Here is a 23,224-nt window from a genome sequence, read left to right on the forward strand (position 1 = left end):
GAAGCTGCGTGCCAGCTTTTCAGCCAGCCCCCTCTTCTTGGCAAACACTCGCATGGCAGATTCCTCGTTGGCATTACGTATTCTTCGTGCACGTGCGCGGTAGCGCTGAAGAAGTCGCGGGGCGCCGTTTTCATTGCGGGGGGCTGTTCTCATCGCGACGATTGCATTCATGAGGCTGACGTAATGCGCAGTTTCTGCCACTGTCAGGCCTGAATCGCCCATGCTGTCGCTTTCTGTGTTGTCCTCGTCATTGTCGCTAGCCGACACTTCGGCAACAACAGAGACAACGATGGCGAAAAGTAGAACGTCGTAGCCGACAACTCTTTGCAGTTGCAGCAGCGCTGCCGAGCAACTTCTTCGCGTTCCATAAGCCACACACCGTAGTCAACAGCAGATCCCTGTCACGTGCCAGCGCCGATTTCTTGTCAAATTCGATAGCACGAACAATGTGTAATTTTTCTTCTATGCTGAGCACCCGGCGTCTTTTTTATCCGAGCTTCGGCGTGACGCGAGTCCTCGCTTTTAGACACCGCAACGCTCTCTGGCACGGCCATGTATAGGTGTTCTTTGCCATGGTGCTGAAATGATGTTGATGTTGATGTGGCTTCACGCGCAAATGCACAGAGCGCTTGGAGGCCGTTCTGATTTCTGAGGCTTGTTGTTCTGCCGGGCTGCCCGATGGAGATGACGCACCGCCGTGTTTGCACGACGAAAAGTGGAAACACTACGTGTTAACTGACACGTACGCAATAAGCTGGTACGGTTTATGCGGATACAAAACACATTATGTTCAATGGCCACTGAGTCGGGGATTCGACTTTACTACTTTTAAAATGAAACTATTGTTTAAGTGGTTACGGTTTAACGAGGTTTTACTGTATATAGCTCTTGCAAAGTTTTGCACTGCAGCTGAAAAATAAAATGGGGGAAAAAAAACCTGTTAGGCTGTATCCTGTCTTTTTTGTTATATAGTGTATAACAATTTTCACTCATCTTTAAAAATTTGTGCTACATGATGACACAGGGACAGAAAGAAAGAAGCATTCAAATGGTGTGGTAGCTTGCAACTGGTAATTTATTAGAAGCACGGGTAAATCAATAAAAAGTGAAATATGAAACCCATATTCTAACAGAGAAAAAAAATTCGTAAGCCGTTTTACTCCGTGAAGTTGGATGACCAGCAAAGCTGTTTAGCACACGACAAAGAGGTGACACAGAATTTTGAACAAAGGAACAAACATATTTATTGTCCTGACCTGTGGTCATCATGGCGATATAGGTACGCATACACATTTGCGTATCACCTATGTTATTAAATGTGTCCATCACATAAGACAATGAATGGCTCATACCCCCTTAAGCAATGGCTGATACCCTTTTAAGAGTGGCCTCCCCATTACGACGACAAAAGAAAACTGAAATTTTGCACTGGAATTATGAGTAGCAACGGAGCCAGCTGTGGAAGAAGACTATGACGACGAACGCGTGAGCAGTGGCGCGAGCATGTTCGTGCGGTTGCACCGAGGGGCGCCAACGAGCCAGCTGTGTAAGAAGACGATGACGCTCGAGTTTTTGCTTATGATGATAGTTTTTTTGCACAGTGGCGCCAACTGTGGGAGAAGATGACGTCGAACGCACGAGCAGTGGCACGAGCATGTTCGCACAGTTGACACCAAGAATTTAAGTCCTTTTTGAAAAAGTTGTACGAAACATTTTTTCAAAAACATCTGTTTGTACCCTTTTGTTTGTCATTTGTTTGTACATCTGTTGACCTCTTTGGGTCCCAGGTGTGACAAGGGTAGCTCAAGGGTACGTTACAGATCCCCAAGCCTATAGGAGTATGTGCCATTGAGCTTGGACCCTTTCTGCACTATCACCAGGATCATGTCCATATGATCATAGTTTCTGCACCAGACACCACGAAACCCCGGAATGAGCTTGGACCCTTTCTGCACTATCACCAGGATCATGTCCATATGATCATAGTTTCTGCACCAGACACCACGAAACCCCGGATCTAAGCTATGTACAGCTTCACTGTAAAAAAAATGTATGGCTAGGTGCAACTTAACAAGACAAAATGACAATAAGTGTGCATAAGCATGCACTATGCAAGGGGAAAACAAAAAGCAGTATGCAAGCTTGGCAAAACAGAACAAATTTCATAGCCTAGCTAAAAATGTATCTTTTTCTGCTCGAGTTTGTTGAATTTAGTGTGATGATATTACGATTACTATATAGGTGCACATTTGCAATATGTTTCGGTTGTCAGTCAGTGTCTCATTTGCCTGCTTCTTTCTGTCCCTGTGTTGTCTATAGTGCTGTTCTACAAGGATTAACTCTTGCGTTACCGTGAGAAAATTGTCATTTTTTATGTCTCGGAAAAAGATTATTTACAACTACAAATATTCCAGCACACATTGCAGCATAGCATATTGTGCATAATGAAATGTTCTTTCCAAAAAGACATGTTGGCAAAAAAAAAAAAATAGGTAGAACAAAAATTCTAGAAAACAACGTTTTTGCTGCCAGTTGATAAAAACAAGAGTCAAAAACATGATATCTATAAAAACATTAACATCAAAGGAAATTCAGAATATACATTTCAAAGATAAATAACCCAGGAATAATGTCTGAAAAAATAAATGCTCAGTATCCCGCCATTCTTCAGGTACAAAAAAGAAACTAAGACCAGTTCATCGCTCATGCCATGCGGTGAAGCAGTTCCTGGATTTTGTGAAGTGTAGTAGCATTCCGCACTTCCCACAGAACGTCTGGTTTTTGTTCAGCTTTGCGGTCCTCATAACACATTTTGCAGTTTTGCCTTTTCGGCATCTTCTGAGGATGGCTTGGATGAGAAGTCCAAGGAGCGTACTTCACCAGTTCATACAGAGTTATGCACCTCTTCCGGGACAGATCGCTCTCAGCGTAGCTGGGCAACTACAGAATTATGCATCCAAGCATATCTGTTTGAATTTTTGCTCATTGTCTTTATCACCTTTCCAAAGAAGAAGAGTAGAAAGAAATCCCACGCCATTGTAAGCTGTCTTGCGCTGATCTGTAGTGCTGGGCCAAGATTTGCTACGGGCGGCCTTCTTGGTGTGAACGGAAGTTTCTTTGCTGCCGATGGCAGCACATCATAACCAAGTGGATTATGCACGCTCAAGATAATCAGTAGAGCTCTCAGGTCGTGCAAAAAGATAGGCAGATAAGCTCGCTCAAGGAAGGAGACCACTGGAGTCCGTAAGGTAAACTAGCCAGTAAACAGCTGCAGATGTCCCATGCTGACTCGAAACATTGTCGCCATCAGCGCTTGAATCTGCTTTGCTGTCATCTTCAGAATCGTATCACGAGTCCTCATCACTAAATTGAAGTGCGGGTGCAGCATAGTTTCAAGCACGACACTTTTCTTGCGACGCAACTGCACAGGACGACGCCATGGGAGTGACTTTCAATAACTGTGCAGTGACACCGGCAGCGCCCCTTGCCTGGATTTTACGCGAGAAATGAAACAGAAACTCTTGGAAACTGGTTGCAAAAGCCAGGTCAACATGTTGGACATGCGGCGGACCTTCAGAAATACACTTCGATGGAATAAAATGACTCGGACTCCAAACTAAAGCCCACTAGTGAACATCTACGTTGTTTTTGGTTAATTATCACCCCTTGGTGCTGTCGGACCCCAAAGCCGGCGATATAATTTAATTCTCGACTTGCTGGGAGTCATTTCATTACATAATTTTGATGCTAGGATAGCGTAATTGGGAGCGGCATGCTTTCTTCACGAGTGCGGCAGAAGGTGACAGCCATGCCTCTTTTTGATACAACACACGCACAGTAGTTCGCAAAAAGGTCCGTCAAAAATCGTAGCATCGCCGAAGTACGAAAATTTAAACTGATTTTGAAAGTTCAGTGCATGTAATAACTACTAAATGGCCTTGAGGGGATAAGAAACGGCTCCAACATGTCAAAATTGGCTATCTAAAGCATAAATTACCAGTGATCGATACGAATAGGCATGGTAACGAAAGAGTTAACAGGAACCCTCTGGCCCACATTTAGCTTTGTTGTATCTTTGCACATTGGACAGTTACATATGTTTGTGTCACAAAGATGGAAGGTTTTCTAGCCTTGTTGGAGAACACACTTGTTTGCTTTTTCTTCTAGATGCGGGACAACCTGAGGCACTATCCACTGGTGCTAGATGTGGCTCACAGCCAGGCACTGCGTGAATTTGCCCGGGGTAATGGTGCCTCAGTCATTGAGGACAAAGAGGCATTCCTGCATCGGCTTGATGTGATTGACAATGCAGCTTGCTCCTGGATTGCACTGATGTCAGGCCTCAGTCTCAATATGTTCAGGGGCTTCAGTTCGGAGGAGGACCTCATGACCTACTTCAAGAACAGGGCCTACTTTGACAATGTCACCATACTTGCAAGTATGCAATATCAGTTCTTGTGTAGAACAATCCTAGAGAAGTTGGCACAGTAGCCAGTATTATGTATAAGTAGGGTTGTGAGAATATTTGAAAAGTTCGAACATGATCAATCATTTTTTTTAATAGTATTCGGTTCTTAACGTTTGTTTCTATCTAAATCTAAGAATATTGGGGTGATATCGTGCAGAATTTTGTGACAATTTTGTGCTGCTAGCGAAATGTCGCCTTTCAAGCATACTTAGCCACTAAATGTCTAAATTTAGAGGGAACGCCAGCCTCTCAGTAGCAAGGGGCACTAGTTTGCGGACAGCGAGGGTGCACTTTTTTACAGCAAAGCTTTCTATGGCTAGGATCTGGTGGATCGTGCCCGCGCATGAACCAACAATTTTTCATACATGAGCCGATTCCGAAGATAGTGAAAAACCGGGCCAACCTACAGCGGAGGTGAAGCAGACGTTAAGCACTCCCCATATGTGAGCCGATCCCGAAGATAGTGCAATACCAAGTTAACCCGCAGCAGAGGTGCAGTTTGCCATTAAGGGGCCCACATACACAGCTTTGCTGGTCATCCGTCTTCACAGAGTAGAAGGGCACTGAGTGTTTTGCAGCGCCACCCCCAATTCACCCCCAACGTCAGGAGTGCCACAAGGACGCATCCTTGGGCCATTGTTATTCTGTATATACCTTAATGACATCGTTAATATTTACAAGTCTGCTAATTTCATTGTCTATGCTGACGATATGTCCATACTAATCACTGCACCAGATCCAAATGATGCTGTTATAAAAGCAAATATCGCACTAACGAAGCTGTCAACTTGGTCCACTGCAAATTCCCTTATCGTAAATGCAACTAAAACAAAAGCTGTCCTTTTCCGACAAAAAAAGCTCAAAATTTATTTGCAATATCAATTGCAACTTGAAAACTTTGTCATAGAAATAGTGCCTTCTGTTAAATGTTTGGGAGTATTCTTTGAACCGCACATGTCTTGCGATCTGCAAGTAGATGCAATAGGTGGTAAAGTATCCAGAGTATCAGGAGTGCTTTCTAAACTGACGCGTTGCCTCCCTAGAAGCATAAGATTGCTTATTTATAACTCCCTCTTTATGTCAGTAGTCAGTTGTTGTTATTTAGTCTGGGGTGCAACCACTTTATCAAACATTTGTCAATTACACATAATACAAAAGAAAGCTGTTAGAGCGATAATGAATGTTCTACATCTGACTCATTCCGAACCACTGTTCAGGGAATTGAAATCATTGCCACTGCCTGAATTTTATCAACATACTCTAAGAAAGTGCTGTCAAACAGGCATTAGAATGAAATAAAATTCCTTGAGAGCACATTCTGTTTCAACCCAAGCAGAAATATTCGAGACACTCGCTTTCATGAGATTTGGGAAATTCCATGCAGTTGCACAAAATATGGTCATCAGATGGTGCGTTTCCAACTCCCAAACTTGCTAAATAACTGATTATGCATATATATTTGTCCTCCTGCATTTTTCATGTGTTTGCTATTTCTATGCATGTTACTTTTTATATATTTATTGCTGATTTTCAGATGTGCCTTCTTGTAATAATGATATTGTTCTTCTACAATTCTCAGTGTGTATCTTTATCTCTTGTGTTCTTCGATTTGACACTGTTGTACGCAATCTTTATTTGCATTGCTGTCAAGTAGACAGTCTGTGGACGCAGTCAAGCCCTAGACATAAAAATTGTAACAGCGCAAACACATGCAACCACAAAGTAACAAGGACGAGACAAAAGCGAGACAGCGACACAACACAGACACAAAGACACATACACAAGCGAGACAGCGCTTGTGTCTCGTCCTTGTTACTTTGTGGTTGCATGTGTTTGCGCTGTCACAATTTTTATGTCAAGTATGCACCAACTCGCCCAGAAAGATGTATTAATGAAGTTAAGCCCTAACTGTCCACTGTCTGCAGCATCACTGTCTGTAGATGTTGATGTTGAAATAAACCAAACTTGAATTCTGAGCCTATTGCCTGACAGTGAGTAAAATGAGTGATGACCGGCACAGGGTCAAATGCTCCTGAGTTTACGGGCACTTGATGTGGTATAATAAGGCACAGGCTGGTGAAGACAGCTAGTTGGAATTACTAAATTTTTCAAGTTAATATGAGCCAAATACATAATGTTTTAGTATAATGGCTTACTACATTGACAATGCTATTGCAATGTTCCAACATAACAAATTCACCAAACTTGCTAATAAATGCATGTGCATATCATTATTCGATATTCGATTCGATATTCGAAGCTAAGTATTTGTGTTCGAAAATTTTGATATTTGCACGCCCTTATTTATAAGTTTATATTGGCCTTCATACATTACAAGTGTCATGTTCAGTGAACTTGTGGCACTGTCTGCAAATTAGACGCAAGTGCTCTTGTAGAATATCTTGAGCAGGTACTGTGTGTTGCATTCAAAGATATACCTTTATTTCTTATTTTTTTTGTCTCATTCTGGTAAAAATTGGAGCAGTGAATTGATGTTTAGGAGCAAAGTTCACTAATTTAAAGGGGAAAGAAATAAGGCAACACTTCAGAAATAAATTTCAGGTAAGACACTCTGCAGTGGTATGCTAGTGTCCACTTGCATTTACCATCAGCTGTGATTATAACGAAGCACAAACATTTGACAAACACAAACCAGTTTTGTGGGGAAAGGGTGTTGGATTAGTGGATTCATAAAAATCCAATAATGAAACTTTCTGAGCAGGATTTGCAGGAAAATTTTTGGTCCGAAATATTCAGGCAGTGTCTTATCGGGTAATGTCTGCTACCGTCAAAATTATATGTGTGATTCAGATGTGTCTGCATGCTCAGGGAAGCCACTTCTTATATTTGTTTTAATTTGTTCATTGGGAAGTTTGGATGTGTACTTGCCAGCAAATGTATCAACCCTCAAAGGCAATCTTTAGGCCATGCTGATTTAAGGTACCTCGAGATTTCCAGAAATTTTTCCAAGCATCATGTGGTTTTTCAGTTTGTTGTAAATAAGAAAGAACCTAAATTGGCCATCATCAAACATTGTTACCGATGTCCGCAGTATACCTGGGAAGCATTAACTGCTAATGTACCAGTTAATTTCTGTAATTTGCATAAGCTATTCACTTACTTTGACAATAATCTTTGATGGTTTCCATAGTTTTAAAATTTTGACGCGATCAAAATCATTGAGCTCTCCTTACTTTAATACATGTTGAAGGAATTAACGTAGGTTCCCGTTTGTAGCTTATTTCTTTTTGTTTTCAAATGACAAGACCTCAGACATTATTTCTTATAATTTTTAACATTCCTGTAGTAGTGTAACCTGCAGTGACTGGCCCTACTGTGCATGACTTGTACTGTGTGTGTGTGTGTACTGCTCTATTCTTTGAGATCTGTCATCTTGCTCTTTCCTTTCCTATTCCCTTCTTCCTATCTTCCATTTTGATGTTTCTGTCTCCTCCTTCTTTCTGAAGCGTACACAAGTGTTATGCCTGTTCCGGTGACATTTGCCAGCCTGCTCCTTGCTTTCTAGGTTGTCTATATATATATACAATATATAATGCTGCTAGGTGTCACAAGCCAGCGCTGAGAAAGAAGGTGTGACTGAAATGTGCGCTGAAGAAGAAGAAGTAGAAGCTGAGGACGCCGGTTTGAGTTTATTTTTAGTGAACGTCTGTGGATCTTTAATGGTCATTTAAATTTTTATATAAAAGAACGACTACTGTATGCACTCAAGTAAAGGCGCTTTCATGCAACAACAGCACCCCCAACTTGTCAACCCCAAATTTGTATTAAAAAAAAAAAAATCTTGTTTGCTATTTGATTCTGAACATGTGGCATGCAGTGTCTTCAAATATATATATATATATATATATATATATATAATAGGGTTTTAGTTCTGTGTAAGGGCACATGTAGATGCTAACTATTGCCAAAATCCCTGATTAAAAAAAGGAAAAGCACCATTCTTGTGGCACTATACAGTAATAGCTGTGTGCAGTTTGCCGTCAGGTGCTATCAATGTGGCTGTTCACATTATCTTAATTTGTGTGGTTGATTATGAAGGCTGAGGTGGTATGTGCAATGCAAGGACTGAGGAACATTTGTGCATTAAAATTCGGTAGCCTGGTTTCTTCTTAATGAACAACTGTAGTTTTCTGAACGAAATATTATAATTTCTGTTGTGTGTGAGGTAGTTACGATTTTTAATTATGTATATACACATGAGAAATTTTTCTTACTGATTAGGGTTTCTAGGATAGCCTAAATCTGCAGTTTTGCATACATAGTGGCCCACTTGATGCACAGAACATCAATAGCTTCACTAAAATTGTGAAGTGTGCTTCGAGGCATACGTTGTGAAAGTGGAAGCACAACATCTGTCTGTCCTGTACTGTAATTTTTTTTGTCACCATTTCCTACAATTCTGTTTTTTGTCGTATCTCCCAGGTGTCTTATTCAAGATGGATCACAATGGTTCAATGCCACATCACATGACCTATACCATCAGGCAAAATGCATCATTCACTCCAACCACCAACCTGATGCGTAGTCGGTTCTGGTTTCCAGGCCCTCGCAATTGGGGTTATGAATACTACCAGTTTGGATTCGTTTGGCTGCAGGTAAAAAGGCTATTACAGCTCCAAAAGTGTACCTTGCTTCTAATGGTAAATATGACTGGTTTCTACCACACTCAAACTCAAATCGCAACAATATGGAGCCTGCTCCCGATCATAGCTTGAGGAAGTGTGCCCGAGTCGAATGTACAGTTCCTTGCTTGAGCAATCGGAGGTCATAAGCGGAAACAAGTCAGCACTGCTTCTGTTGTAAACAAACATGGTGGACTGACAAACTGTGCATTCATCACTGCAGACACCATGATAACAACAGAAGTGTCCGCAGCTATGTGACCTGAATTCTGCCAGGTCTCGGGTGCAATCCTAAGTCGAAGGTGAAAGTGCCTTCGAGTGCTCTGACCTGGGCACGGTCCTTTGAAGGAACCAGGCGAATGTGTTCCAAGCATTAGATTTCGACGCCTGAGAGCCTGAAACCAGATGTTCTTTGGCATTAAATGAAACACGAACAGTGGTGCACGTGGTGCAGTTTGCACCATCTAACAGTCATCATTAGAGATAGATTTGCTCATCCGGTTTGCCTGCAGGGGGCGAGGATGCTTGTCCTGCAATATTAAAGCAAAGCTTTCTTTGTCTGTTCCTTTGACTTTCCCACTGCTGCTGCTATAGCTGCTGCAGTCTGTCACACTGCATCGGGGGGTGGTTCAGAACATGTGTATATATGACAGGAGCGAGTCAGAGAGGAAAAGCGACGCAAGAAACTCTGTTTTAACCTCACCATGTTGAATGTGCACAATGCCCTCTGGAGCTCCCTGAGCGTCGCCTCATTAGCCTCTTCACAGCTGTAAATATCTGTGACCCCCCTCAAAAGCATTGCAGAAACTGTAGCGCTTCCCTTTCAGCTAACATGTGAGTCCAGAGGGGCCATATATACAACTGTAAAGAGGAGGGAGGAGAAGAGGCAGTTCCCATACAGGGGGGGGGGGCGGGGGGAGGTGACGTGAGAAGGCGGATAAGCTTAAGTTCGAGGTATGGTACAGTATGCTCCTGCTATTCCTGAAAGATAAACACCATGCAAAGATGTGAAAAAGACAAATTACGCAGGGCTTGCAGAAGCAGAGCCACATTAATCAAAACACACCACAGGGTCCAGGTGACACTACGGAAGTGGTCGACCATAAAATAAACACTTCTGTGTCCGCTGCGGTAGCTTTGCGGCTACGGCATAGGTAGAGGTCGTGGATTTGATCCCAACCACGACAGCCGCATTTCGAAGGGTGCGAAATAGAAAATGCACACACACTTAGATTTTGGGACACGTTAAAGAACATCACAGTGTCAAAATTAATCAGGAGTCCGCCACTATGGCATGCCTCATAATCCAATTGTGATTTTGGCACGTAAAGCCCCATAATCCAAGTTTAATAATTCTGTAACGATGCAATGTACCATGTGAGGCAATGACAATGCCTGACCCTCTCAGAGGTTATGAAATATGGCGCACAACGACGCCTCAAGCAAACACCTCTCCCTTTGTGTTCTGTGTACTACCCAGACAAACAGCAGTGGTGCACGCAAGCTAACATTTAAGATCAACTCGCCACTCTCTTGTTAGGCTGAACGTTGAAGAAAATAAGCTTTCGCCATCAACATCACCACTAATTATCATCAATCAAAGCAATCAGCCCAGAAAGCTTCGCATACGTAGATTCCCCACAGTTCGTGGAATCTGCATAATTTTTTTAGCTTTTGTTTTCTTTAATTTCTCTCTTCTCACTTTCAAATAAAAGAAATAAAAGAAAATATAGCAGTATAGGGGAAGTACCATCGCGCAGTGCATTCAAACTGGATGTGCGCACCTGTCAATGGTGATGACTGGACAGCGTGCACTATGCTTCCAGTTATGCTTTGGCAATGTGCTCCACTGTTAGAGTTTCATTTGATGCCGATAGTACATAATTTTTTACTCTGCAAAAGTAAGGGCACAGTTTTCTGTCTCATCTGAAAGATGAAAAGAGCTTCAACCTTTGGCTCACACTTTATCAGTAGAACTGTAATGCTTTATGCTGCTAATGATTGAATGTGTCTACTTATAGGATATCCTTGAGCGTGCAATGGTGAATGTGTACACTGGTCGAGATGTCACTGAGCCTGGCACCTACATTCACCAGTTTCCATATCCATGCTACATCCAGGACCAGTATGAACATTTCACTGTTATTGAAGCAAGCTTGCATGTGTACATATTTAGATTGTTAGCTTAGTTCTCATTTGTATTTCAGATTCCTGTTTATGATTGAACATGTGATGCCATTGTGCATGGCAATTTCTTGGGTGTACTCTGTTGCAATGCTAGTTCAAAATGTTGTTTATGAGAAAGAGAAACGACTGAAAGAAGTAAGCCACATTTTTCTTTGAATCTACACATTTCATTTTACAAAACCTTCCTGTCTTCGCTGTAGTGGTAGTGATTTTGGACAGGGCTTCTTTTGTGCCCACATCATTCAACTGCATGTTTCTTCCTCACTCTACAGGTGATGAAGACAATGGGCTTGAACAATGCAGTTCACTGGCTTGCCTGGTTTATCACAAGTTTCATTCAAATGACGATCACAGCAGCTGTCTTGACTGCATTGCTGAAATATGGCCGTGTATTGACCTACAGCAACCCCTTAATCTTTTTCTTAGTCCTAGAGATATTTGTGATTGCCAACATTGCCTTTTCGTAAGTGTTTTCCTATTTAAAATTTCATTTGCACATATATTATTAGTAAGACAGTGGTGTTAATGTAAGCTAACCAGTTTCTCTATCCTTTTGTTTATATTTAAGTAAGTTGTCCATAAATGTTGGTCACTTCTCTATGTTGGAGCAAGGTGATGCTTTAAATAACAAAAATTGTTAAAAATCACTTCAACAATAAATTTTAAGAGAACAGACCAAAACCTAAAAGTTCATATAAAATTGTTTTTATTACATTAGACCGAGAAAGACATTCGTTGTGGTTGCATGTAAACAAGTTTTCACTGTAAAATCTTGCAGCATATTTTCTATTGTTCTTGCTTCTATGATTAGTGTATGAGCTAATGTTGGCATGCATTAGTAAGATTTCTAACATTAGTATGCACTGATATGGCAGTTCAGGGCTCCCAGCCCATGCGATCAATGAGTTTGTGTTTTGTCAGGCAAGTAATGTCCGTCTCTTCAAGTGCCCACCACAGTGGCCGAGTGACTATGCCATTCTATTCCTCAGTATGAAGTCAGAGGTATGATATCTGATCATGGCACCTGCAAAACTAATGGAGTTGAATGCGAGAATGCTCATTTAGTTATCTTTAGGTACATGGTCATAAACACAAAGTGGTCAAAATGAATCCTAAGTTGTCCACAAGGGCATCTCTCATAGCCCACTGTTGAATTTTTGGACACTGAATCCTACCACATTAATCAGGCACCTCGTGTAGTTTAGCTGAAGGGTTTCCTGTATACATGTGTGTGTGTATGGGCCTGACTTTGGTTGGTGCCAACATTCGATTGTGGCAGAAGTGTAATGGTTAAGAAAAGTGACAGAATCACTCTTCTTCTTGGCTTCCCACTTGCTCTCCAAACTCCCTTCACAGTTTACTTGTTTCTACTATTGAGTTAAGCTAATATTTAATTTTATTTTATTTAAGTTTATTTTCTTAATGTGCCCAAGAACAGCTTTACGTCTTAATATTGGTGCACTTGTGTTACACAAAGAACACAAAACCGAAAAACAAAACAGAGTATCTCAAACAACAGTGGTACAAAGTGCAACAAAAAATTGAATTATTCAGAGACAGAAGTCAGATAATGACCAAAAAGTAGAACTGAATATATCAAGATCATCACGCAAGTTATTTTGTTGTGTTACAAGACGTGTTATAGCGTCTAGCGTCTTTTATAGCAATATGGTAATATGGTTCCCTTTCCGCAGCAATCCTCCTTGAGTAGTCCATATTTTTCACTGTATGCACAGTGCCTGCCCCAGCTCACCCATTCAACCGACTCTGGGAGACTTGACAGCTCACGAAATAAGCATTTTAGAAAGGAGGTTGTTGTGGGAAATAGTGGCTACTTTTGTAGCTGCAGGTCTTATCCCTTCAGTGGAGGGGAGGCCGCCATAGAGTGGCACCCATGTATAGCGCGTGCACGCTCACAAACGGTCATATGTGTATGTACCAGTGAAGCATTGACTTGCAGAATCTGGTAGTGGAACAGGTCAAAGAATAGAAGCATGTAGGAAGAATACCAAGATTTTACTGACGTTTCGGCCGAGGACCAGCTTTCACTCCTACAGAGGCTGGTCTCCGGCTGAAATGTCAGTAACATCCTGGTATTTTTCTGACGTGCTTCTATTAATTGTTCTGTATATCAACATCACCAGTCTATTTTTGTGTCCACTGCTGGACAGAGGCCTCTCTCTGTGATCTCCAATTACCCCTGTCTTGCACCAACTGATTCCAAATTGCGCCTGCACATTTCCTCATTTCATCACCCCACCCAGTTTTCTGCCATCCTTGACTGCGCTTCCCTTCTCGTGGCACTCATTCTGTAATTCTAATGGTCTTCCGTTTATTCATCCTACGCATTACATGGCCTGACCTGCTCCATTTTTTTCTTGTAATGTCAATTAGAATATAGGCTATCCCTGTTTGCTCTCTGATCCACACCGCTCTCTTCCTGTCTCCTAACATTACGGCTAACATTCTTTGTTCCATTGCTCTTTGCGTGGTTCTTAATTTGTTCACAATCTTCTTTGTCAACCTACAAGTTTCTGCCCCATATGTTAGCACTGGTGGAACGTAGTGATTGTATACCTTTCTTTTCAATGATAGTGGTATGCTTCCAGTCAGGATCTGGCAATGCCTGCTGTATGCACTCCAACTCATTCTTATTCTTCTGTAAATTTCCTTCTCGTGATCAGGGTCCTCTGTGAGTAATTGACTTAAGTAAACGTACACCTTCAGAGACTTTAGAGGCTGACTGGCGGTCCTGAACACTTGTTCCCTCACCAGGCTATTGAACATTATCTTTTTATTCTGCATATTAATCTTACACCCCACTTTTACACTTTCTCTCTTAAGGTCCTCAATCATTTGTTGTAATTCATTCTTAGTGTTGTTCAACAGGACAATGTCATCTGCAAACTGAAAGTTGCCGAGATATTTGTTGTTGATCCTCACTCTGAAGCCTTCCCAGTTTATTAGCTTGAATACTTCTTCCAAGCATGCAGTGAATAGCATTGGAGAAATTGTGTCTCCTTGCTTGACCCCTTTCTTGATAGGTAACTTTCTACTTGTGGAGAACCAAGGTAGCTGTAGAATCTTTGTACATACTTACCCATGATATTCACGTATGTCTCCTGTACTTCTTGATTACGTAATGTCTCTACGACTGCTGGTATCTCTACTAAATCAAATGCCTTTTCATAATCTATGAAAGCCATATAGAGAGGTTGATTGTACTCTGCAGATTTCTCGATTACCTGGTTGATGACATAGATGTGATCCATTATAGAATATCCCTTCCTGAAGCCAGCCTGTTCTCTTGGTTGACTGACATGTTGCCCTTATTCTATTGGAAATTATCTTACTAAATTTTTTGGACAATACTGGAAGTAAGGTAATGGGCCTATAATTTTTCAATTCTTTAATGTCTCCCTTCTTGGGGATTAGTGTAATGTTGGCATTCTTCCAGTTCTCTGGTACACTTGAAGTCGTGAGGCATTGCTTATAAAGGGCCACAAGCTTTTCAAGCTTATCTCCTCCTCCTTTAATTAAATCGACTGTTATTCCATCTTCTCCGGGCGCTTTTCCCCAGGTCATGTCTTGCAAGTCCCTTCTAACTTCATCACTAGTTATAGGAGGAGCCTCTGTACCCTGTTCGTTACTACTTCAAATGAAGGTAGCGGGGCTGCTCTGGGCACTGTAGAGATCAGTATAGAATTCTTCCACTGTTTTACTACATCTTAGAAATTGCCAATGATATTACCCTGCTTATCTTTCAGTGCACACATCTTGGCTTGTCCTGTGCCAAGTTTTCTTCTCACTGATTTCATGCTGCATCCATTTTTTGATTTCTCACATTATAATTTCGAATATCTCTTACTTTCTCATCGTTGATCAGTTTTGACAGTTACCCGAATTCTATCTGATCTCTTCAGTTGGACACACATGCTTTGTTGTTTCTTTATTAGGTCCTCTGTTGCTGCTTCTAAAGTTAGCCTAGTTATAATTTCATTCATTACCTCTATGCATTCTTCATCTCTCTGTTCTAAAGCTGCATGTTTGTTTGTAAGCGCCAGCTTAAATCGATCTGCTTCTAACTGCGTCTAGGTTAGTCTGTTTCTTCTCCACTAATTTTGCTCTTTCTCTCGTCATATTGAGGGACATCCTAGACCTCGCTATCCTATGATCACTGCAGTTTACCCTACCTAACACTTCTACCTCCTGCATTATGCTGGGATCATCAGAGTATGAAATCTATTTAATTTCTTGTTTCTCCATTAGGGTTTTTCCAGGTCCACTTCCTGTTGCTACATTTACTGAAGAAGGTATTCTATATTCGGAGCTTATTCCTTTCCATGATTTCTACCAGCATCTCTCCTCTAGTGTTCTTGTTCACCAGCATGCTTTTTTCCCATTTTTGCATTGAAGTCGCCCATGACTACAGTATAATGAGTTTACACTTTTCTCATAGCTAATTTAACGTATTCATAAAACTGATCTATTTCATCATCATCATGACTGGAGGAGCGTAGGCTTGCACTACCTTTATTTTATACCTCTTAAGTTTTATTACGACTACTGCTACCCTCTCATTAACATGGCAATGCCGTGAGCAGCAGCCGAAACAAGTGCAGCAGTTCTGGCGTATCTTGTTAGATGGTCTACTGTGACAATTATCCAATGATTTCTGTTAGCAGTGCTTGGAAGGGGCCCATAAAGGTTGATGCCTACCTGGTCAAAAGGACGTGCAGGGCACAGTAAAGGTTGCAAAGGGCCTGTCGTATGAGGAAATGTCTTGCATTGCTGACAAGCTGCACATGATCGAATGTACTTACGGACATAAGAATACATGCCGCGCCAGTAGTACCACTGGCGGAGCTGCTTGTAGGTTCTCAGGACATCAGCATGAGCCCGTGAGTCGGCATGGAAATACGTGCATATGTCAGAACGCAAATGGCGAGGGATGACATTTGCGACCGTCTGGCTGATAGTTTTGACAATGCAAGATGGCGTCCCGTAGCACGAAATGGGTGGCTTGGCGACGAAGGGCTCGAGGGCATGTAGCCATTGAAGAACGGGTGAGAATGTCAATTCGAGACGCAATACACAGTTCTTTTCTCTGTTCAGATGGCATGTCAGTAACAGTAAGCGTAGCAACCGGGCAATCCATAGATGAGGGTGGCGCTTCGTCAGGTTGCATGGGTGATCGAGAGAGCGCATTTGCATCAGAATGTTGACACCCGGAGCGATAGATGATATTGTCACGTGGTCGTGACGTCAACGAACACAGTAGCAATACTGTGAACGACAAAACTAACTTTTATTGGGTGAACCTGTGCCCACAAAACAGGCTACACTTATAGCACAACGATAGCGGCGAACACGCTCGGCGATCGTCGAAAATCTGATCAGCGGGTCAAGCGCGTCGGCTTTTATAGAGCAGTCGTCGAATGTTCCAGACTAATCGTTCGCACCTGCGTGCCTTCCACAAAGTTCTACACCATTTGCGTAAAGTGACGAAATTAGATAACATAAGGTTCGGCGACAACAGACATTGGATAGAAGCATCGATAACTTTCCAGAAATTTCGGATACATGCAGGCGCGTCCCACGCTGTGCGATTACATTTGTTAGGCGGCGAAACGTGGTTGCCCGATAAAGATAAGTACACGTGTCAATACCCCCCTCTTAAAAAGCATCGACCCGATGCTGCAAACAAACGAAAGTAATAAATAAGCACTCGTAGCAAAGAAAAAAAAACAAAATAAGGAAAGTTCGTTAGCGTCCGTAAAACGGTTTAAGACGCACTATGTGGACCAGTTCAGGTCGTGCGCGACGTCGCTGTGAATGCGAAATGCCGTCTGGCACGACCTCATAGTCCAGTGCGCCAATACGTCGGATGACCTTGTAGGGTCCGAAATAGCGTCGCAATAGTTTCTCACTCAGTCCTCGTCGGCGTATCAGGGTCCATACCCAAACACGGTCGCCGGGCTGGTACTCGACGAAGCGTCGTCAGAGGTTGTAGTGTCGGCTGTCAGTCCTCTGCTGGTTCTTGATTCGCAGGCGGGCGAGCTGTCGGGCTTCTTCGGCGCGCTGGAGGTAGGTAGCGACGTCAAGATTCTCTTCGTCAGTTACATGCGGCAGCATGGCGTCGAGCGTCGTCGTCGGGTTCCTGCCGTAAACCAACTTGAACGGCGTGATCTGTGTTGTTTCTTGCACCGCCGTGTTGTAAGCGAATGTTATGTATGGCAGGACGGCATCCCAGGTCTTGTGTTCGACGTCGACGTACATTGCTAGCATGTCGGCGAGGGTCTTATTCAGCCGCTCCGTAAGACCATTCGTCTGAGGGTGGTAGGCGGTTGTCCTCCTGTGCCTTGTGTGACTGTATTGCAGAATGGCCTGGGTGAGCTCCGCTGTAAAGGCTGTTCCTCTGTTGGTGATGAGGACTTCTGGGGCGCCATGTCGCAGCAGGATGTTTTCGACAAAGAATTTCGCTACTTCGACGGCGCTACCTTTCGGCAGTGCTTTGGTTTCAGCGAAGCGGGTGAGGTAGTCCGTCGCCACGACGATCCACTTATTTCCGGTTGTTGATGTCGGAAAGGGTCCCAACAAGTCCATCCCTATCTGCTGGAATGGTCGGCAAGGAGGCTCGATTGGCTGGAGTAATCCGGCTGGCCTTGTCGGCGGTGTCTTGCGTCGCTGACAGTCTCGGCATGTTCTGACCTAACGGGCGACGTCGGCGGTCGGGCGCGGCCAATAATACCTTTCCTGTATCCTCGACAGCGTCCGGGAGAATCCAAGGTGCCCAGCGGTTGGATCGTCGTGTAGGGCGTGCAATACTTCTGGACGCAGTCCTGACGGGACAACAAGAAGGTAGTTGGCGCGCACTGGTGAGAAGTTCTTCTTTACGAGTAGGTTGTTTTGAAGCGAGAACGAAGATAATCCTCGCTTAAATGCTCTAGGGAACACGTCGGTGTGCCCTTCCAAATACTCGATGAGGTTTTTCAACTCCGGGTCTGCTCGCTGCTGTTCAGCGAAGTCTTCTGCGCTTAAAATGCTGAGGAAGGCGTCGTCATCTTCGTCATCTTGCGGCGGTGAGTCAATGGGGGCGCGTGATAGGCAATCGGCATCAGAGTGTTTTCGTCCGGACTTATAGGTTACAGTGATATCATATTCTTGCAGTCTTAGGCTCCACCGCGCCAGCCGTCCTGAAGGATCCTTTAAATTCGCTAGCCAACACAAAGCGTGATGGTCGCTGACGACTTTGGATGGCCTGCCATATAGGTACGGGCGAAATTTCGCTGTAGCCCAAACGATGGCGAGGCATTCCTTTTCGGTTGTAGAATAATTGCCTTCCGCTTTTGACAACGACCGGCTAGCGTAAGCTATTACGTGTTCATGACCATCTTTTCACTGGACTAGCACGGCACCGAGGCCTAGGCTACTGGCGTCGGTGTGGATTTCGGTATCGGCGTGCTCGTCGAAGTGCGCAAGTACGGGCGGCGACTGCATGCGTCGTTTGAGTTCTTGAAATGCGTCAGCCTGCGGCGTTTCCCACTTGAACTCGACATCACATTTAGTTAGCTGTGTCAGCGGCTCAGCGATACGTGAAAAGTCCTTGACAAATCGCCTGTAGTAGGCACACATGCCAAGAAATCTACGCACTGCCTTCTTGTCGATGGGCTGCGGGAACTTTGCAATGGCAGCTGTCTTCTGTGGGTCGGGGCGAACTCCAGACTTGCTGATGACGTGGCCTAGGAACAGAAGCTCATCGTAAGCGAAGCGGCACTTTTCTGGCTTCAGAGTGAGCCCTGATGACTTGATGGCCTCTAGTACTGTCGCAAGCCGCCTAAGGTGATCGTCGAAATTTTCGGCGAAGACGACGACGTCATCCAAGTAAACAAGACAGGTCTGCCACTTCAATCCTGCTAACACCGTGTCCATGACGCGCTGGAATGTTGCAGGCGCCGAGCAGAGTCCGAACGGCATGACCTTGAACTCGTAGAGGCCGTCTGGCGTGATGAAGGCGGTCTTTTCGCAATCTCTCTCGTCGACTTCTATTTGCCAGTAGCCAGACTTGAGATTCATCGACGAGAAGTACTTTGCATTGCAGAGCCGATCTAATGCGTCGTCTATCCATGGTAGGGGGTATACATCCTTCTTTGTGATCTTGTTCAGTTGACGATAATCGATGCAGAAACGTAAGGTGCCGTCCTTTTTCTTCGCCAAGACAACAGGGTATGCCCACGGGCTTTTCAACGGCTGGATGATGTCGTCGCGCAGCATTTCGTCGACTTGTTGTCTTATAGCTTCACGTTCTCGCGGCGAAACTTGGTAAGGGCCCTGGCGGAGTGGTCGAGCGCTCTCCTCGGTTATTATGCGATGCTTGGTGACTGGTGTTTGTCGAATCCTCGATGACGTCGTAAAGCAGCCTTTGTATCGTTGGAGCAGACTTCTGAGCTGGTGTTGCTTAATCACGGAGAGACTTGGATTAATGTCTTAGTCTGGTTCGGGAACCATGGTCGTCGGGGTAGATGCGGCGGAATCCGAGAGGACAAACGCATTACTGGTTTCCAGAATTTCCTCGATGTACGCGATCGTCGTGCCCTTGTTGATGTGCTTGAACTCTCGGCTGAAGTTTGTCAGCAACACTTTCGTGTTTCCTCCGTGCAGTCGAGCGATCCCTCTTGCGACGCAAATTTCACGGTCTAGCAGTAGACGTTGATCGCCTTCGATGACGCCTTCTACGTCAGCGGGTGTTTCGGTGCCGACCGAAATAACAATGCTCGAGCGAGGCGGGATGCTCACTTGATCTTCGAGAACATTCAAGGCGTGGTGACTACGAAAGCTCTTCGGCGGTATCGCTTGATCTTCCGACAGCGTTATCAATTTCGACTTCAGGTCTATGATTGCGCCGTGTTGGTTCAGGAAGTCCATGCTGAGAATGACGTCTCGTGAACACTGTTCGAGAATAACGAAGGTGGCAGGGTAAGTCCGGTCATGAACGGTTATTCTTGCCGTGCAGATTCCAGTCGGCGTAATGAGGTGTCCTCCAGCGGTCCGAATTTGAGGGCCCTCCCATGCAGTCTTAACCTTCTTCAACTGGGCGGCGATGTGTCCACTCATTACGGAGTAATCAGCCCCTGTGTCGACTAAGGCAGTGACTGCATGGCCGTCGAGAAACACGTCGAGGTCGGTGGTTCTTTGTCTGGCGTTGCAGTTGGGTCTTGGCGTTGGATCACGGCTGCGTCGTGTTGAACTGAAGCTGGAACGTCGCTTCGTCAAGTCGTCTTTCGTCGGTGTAGTCTTGGCTTCCCGACTTCTTCGGGACGGCGGCGTGTCGTCATTAGGTCGTTGAGATGGTTTCTTCGTCGTCTTTGTCAGCGGCGGAGGATCTTCGTCAGTTCGACGAACAACAACCGCACCTCCATCGGTTGCTGCTTTTAGTTTTCCGGATATGGGCTCGCAGAGCGGCCCCGGGCTGGGCCGGTGTATGGTCGGCGCTGCGGCGACAGGTAGCGGCCTGGTGACGGCGAACGGGACGGTCGTCGAGGGCTCCATTGAGTAGCGGCGAGGTAGTCGGCAATGTCACGTGGGCGCTCTCCAAGCTGTGGACACGGCGCGTTGACGGCGAACCCTCTCAGTCCCAAGTCGCGGTATGGGCATCGGCGATACACATGGCCGGCTTCTCCGCAGTGATAGCAGAGCGGGTGGTGGTCGGGGGCTTGCCAAATGTCTGTCTTTCTCGGGTAGCTGCGCTGGGCGACGGGTGGGCGTGCTGGCGGCGGCGGCGGTGGTCGACGGAATTGCGGCGTTGCAGGGCCCTGGCGTGGTCGCGGAAGGGGACCTTGACGGCGTACGACAGCGGCGTAGGTCATCGCTTTTGGGCTGCGGTTGCGGTAATTGAGGCTGTACCTCCAGAACTCCAAGCGACCGCTGAACCTCATCTTTGACGATGTCAGCGATCGAGGCCACTTGAGGCTGCGACGACGGGAAGATCTTCTGAAGCTCCTCTCGTACGACTGCCCTGATAGCCTCGCGCAGGTCGTCGGAGGCCAGTGATTGAACTCCGGCATAGTTTGTAGAGTTGGTGCGGCGGTCGAAGTGCCGGTTTCGCATCTCGAGTGTCTTCTCGATGCTAGTGGCCTCGCGAAGAAACTCATCGACGGTCTTCGGTGGGTTTCGTACCATACCGGCAAAAAGTTCCTCCTTCACACCACGCATTAGTAGCCGGACTTTCTTTTCCTCCGACATTTCCGGGTCGGCGTGGCGAAATAGGCGGCTCATTTCTTCTGTAAAAATCGCGGTGGTCTCGTTAGGCAGCTGCACTCGGGTTTCTAGTAGTGCTTGGGCTCGTTCTCGGCGTACGACGCTTGTGAATGTCTGCAGGAAGCCGCTTCGGAAAAGGTCCCAGGTCGTTAAGGTGGCTTCTCTGTTCTCGAACCACGTCCTGGCAGCGTCTTCCAATGCGAAGAACACATGTCGCAGTTTGTCGTCACTGTTCCAGCTGTTAAATGCAGCGACCCTCTCGTACATCTCGAGCCAGGTTCCCGGGTCCTCGAATGTTGAACCGCGGAACGTGGGGGGCTCTCTGGGCTGCTGCAGCACGACGGGGGATGCTGGGGCTGCTATTGGGGTGGACTTGATGGCAGTCTTCCTGCTCGTCTCAGGTAGAAGTCCATGCTCTGGGGGCAGTCCTTGCAGTCGGCGGCTAGCACGCTGGTCCTGGGCGACGTTGGTTTTGTCCTCGGGAATCGGGCTTGGATTGTGGCTTTGCGGGGGCGTTCGGTACATGAACGCACAAGCACCTCCACCAGATGTCACGTGGTCGTGACGTCAAGGAACACAGTAGCAATACTGTGAACGACAAAACTAACTTTTATTGGGCGAACCTGTGCCCCCAAAACAGGCTACACTTATAGCACAACGATAGCGGCGAACACGCTCGGCGATCGGCGAAAATCTGATCAGCGGGTCAAGCACGTCGGCTTTTATAGAGCAGTCGTCGAATGTTCCAGACTAATCGTTCGCACCCGCGTGCCTTCCACAAAGTTCTACACCATTCGCGTCAGGTGACGAAATCAGATAACATAAGGTTCGGCGACAACAGACATCGGATAGAAGCATCGATAACTTTCCAGAAACTTCGGATACATGCAGGCGCATCCCACGCTGTGCGATTACATTTGTTAGGCGGCGAAACGTGGTTGCCCAATAAAGATAAGTACACGTGTCAATATGAATGTCAAATTCTTGGAGTTGAAGAGCCCAATATCCAAGACGCCCGAACGGGTTTTTCAGTGCCGCAAGCCAGCGCAGCGCGTGATGGTCTGTCACAACGTCAAAGGCATGGCCATACAAGTAAGAGCGAAGTTTGCCGAAAGCCTAAAGTATAGCCAAACACTCTTTTTTTGTGACAGAATAATTGGTTTCTGCTTTTGTGAGGGCACACAACTCGCATAGGCAACCACATATTCCGGGAAGCCAGGTTTGTGTTGCGCAAGGACGGCTCCAAGACCAATGCCGCTGGCGTCTGTATGAACTTCGGTTGGAGCGCTCGAATAGTAGGGGCATAGAACGAGCGGCGAGATAAGCAAACAACACAAAGTGGTGAAGGCTTGGTCACATGTCGGGAGTCCAATCGGGAAGGTCACCAGGGCCGACCAGGAGCTTCGTCAGGGGTGAGATGATGCAGGCAAAACTGCGCACAACATGATGAAAATAAAAACAGAGACTGACAAAACTTTGGAGCTCTTTCACTTTAGTTGGCCGCGGAAATTCTGCAACAGCACGAAGCTTGTCAGGGTTGGGAAAGACACCGTCTTTGGAAATAATGCGGCCACGTATGTTCAGCTGGCCGGCTCCAAAGCAGCACTTTTTCAAGTTGAAGTTCCAGGGGTGGCAGTGCAAGTAAGAACTTTGCGTAGATAAGAGGGGT

At 45.2% G+C, this 23,224-nt stretch overlaps 1 protein-coding gene across 2 annotated transcripts in view; it reads left to right on the forward strand.

Moving 5' to 3' along the window:
* LOC135906151 (ATP-binding cassette sub-family A member 2-like) overlaps window positions 1–23,224 on the forward strand; it is a 256,013-nt gene that overhangs the window by 76,358 nt on the left and 156,431 nt on the right. For both annotated transcript variants that reach the window (XR_010565654.1, XM_065437385.1), the window contains exons 14-18: window positions 4,168–4,438; window positions 8,912–9,084; window positions 11,133–11,236; window positions 11,319–11,433; window positions 11,571–11,761. Coding sequence is in view for 1 of the 2 variants with exons in the window: in XM_065437385.1 (XP_065293457.1) it covers window positions 4,168–4,438; window positions 8,912–9,084; window positions 11,133–11,236; window positions 11,319–11,433; window positions 11,571–11,761 (854 nt within the window). In the remaining variant the exon portion in view is untranslated. The remainder of the gene's footprint in view (window positions 1–4,167; window positions 4,439–8,911; window positions 9,085–11,132; window positions 11,237–11,318; window positions 11,434–11,570; window positions 11,762–23,224) is intronic.

The sequence above is a fragment of the Dermacentor albipictus genome, chromosome 1 (assembly GCF_038994185.2).
Source record: "Dermacentor albipictus isolate Rhodes 1998 colony chromosome 1, USDA_Dalb.pri_finalv2, whole genome shotgun sequence".
In the NCBI taxonomy this organism is placed as follows: Eukaryota; Metazoa; Arthropoda; class Arachnida; order Ixodida; family Ixodidae; genus Dermacentor; species Dermacentor albipictus.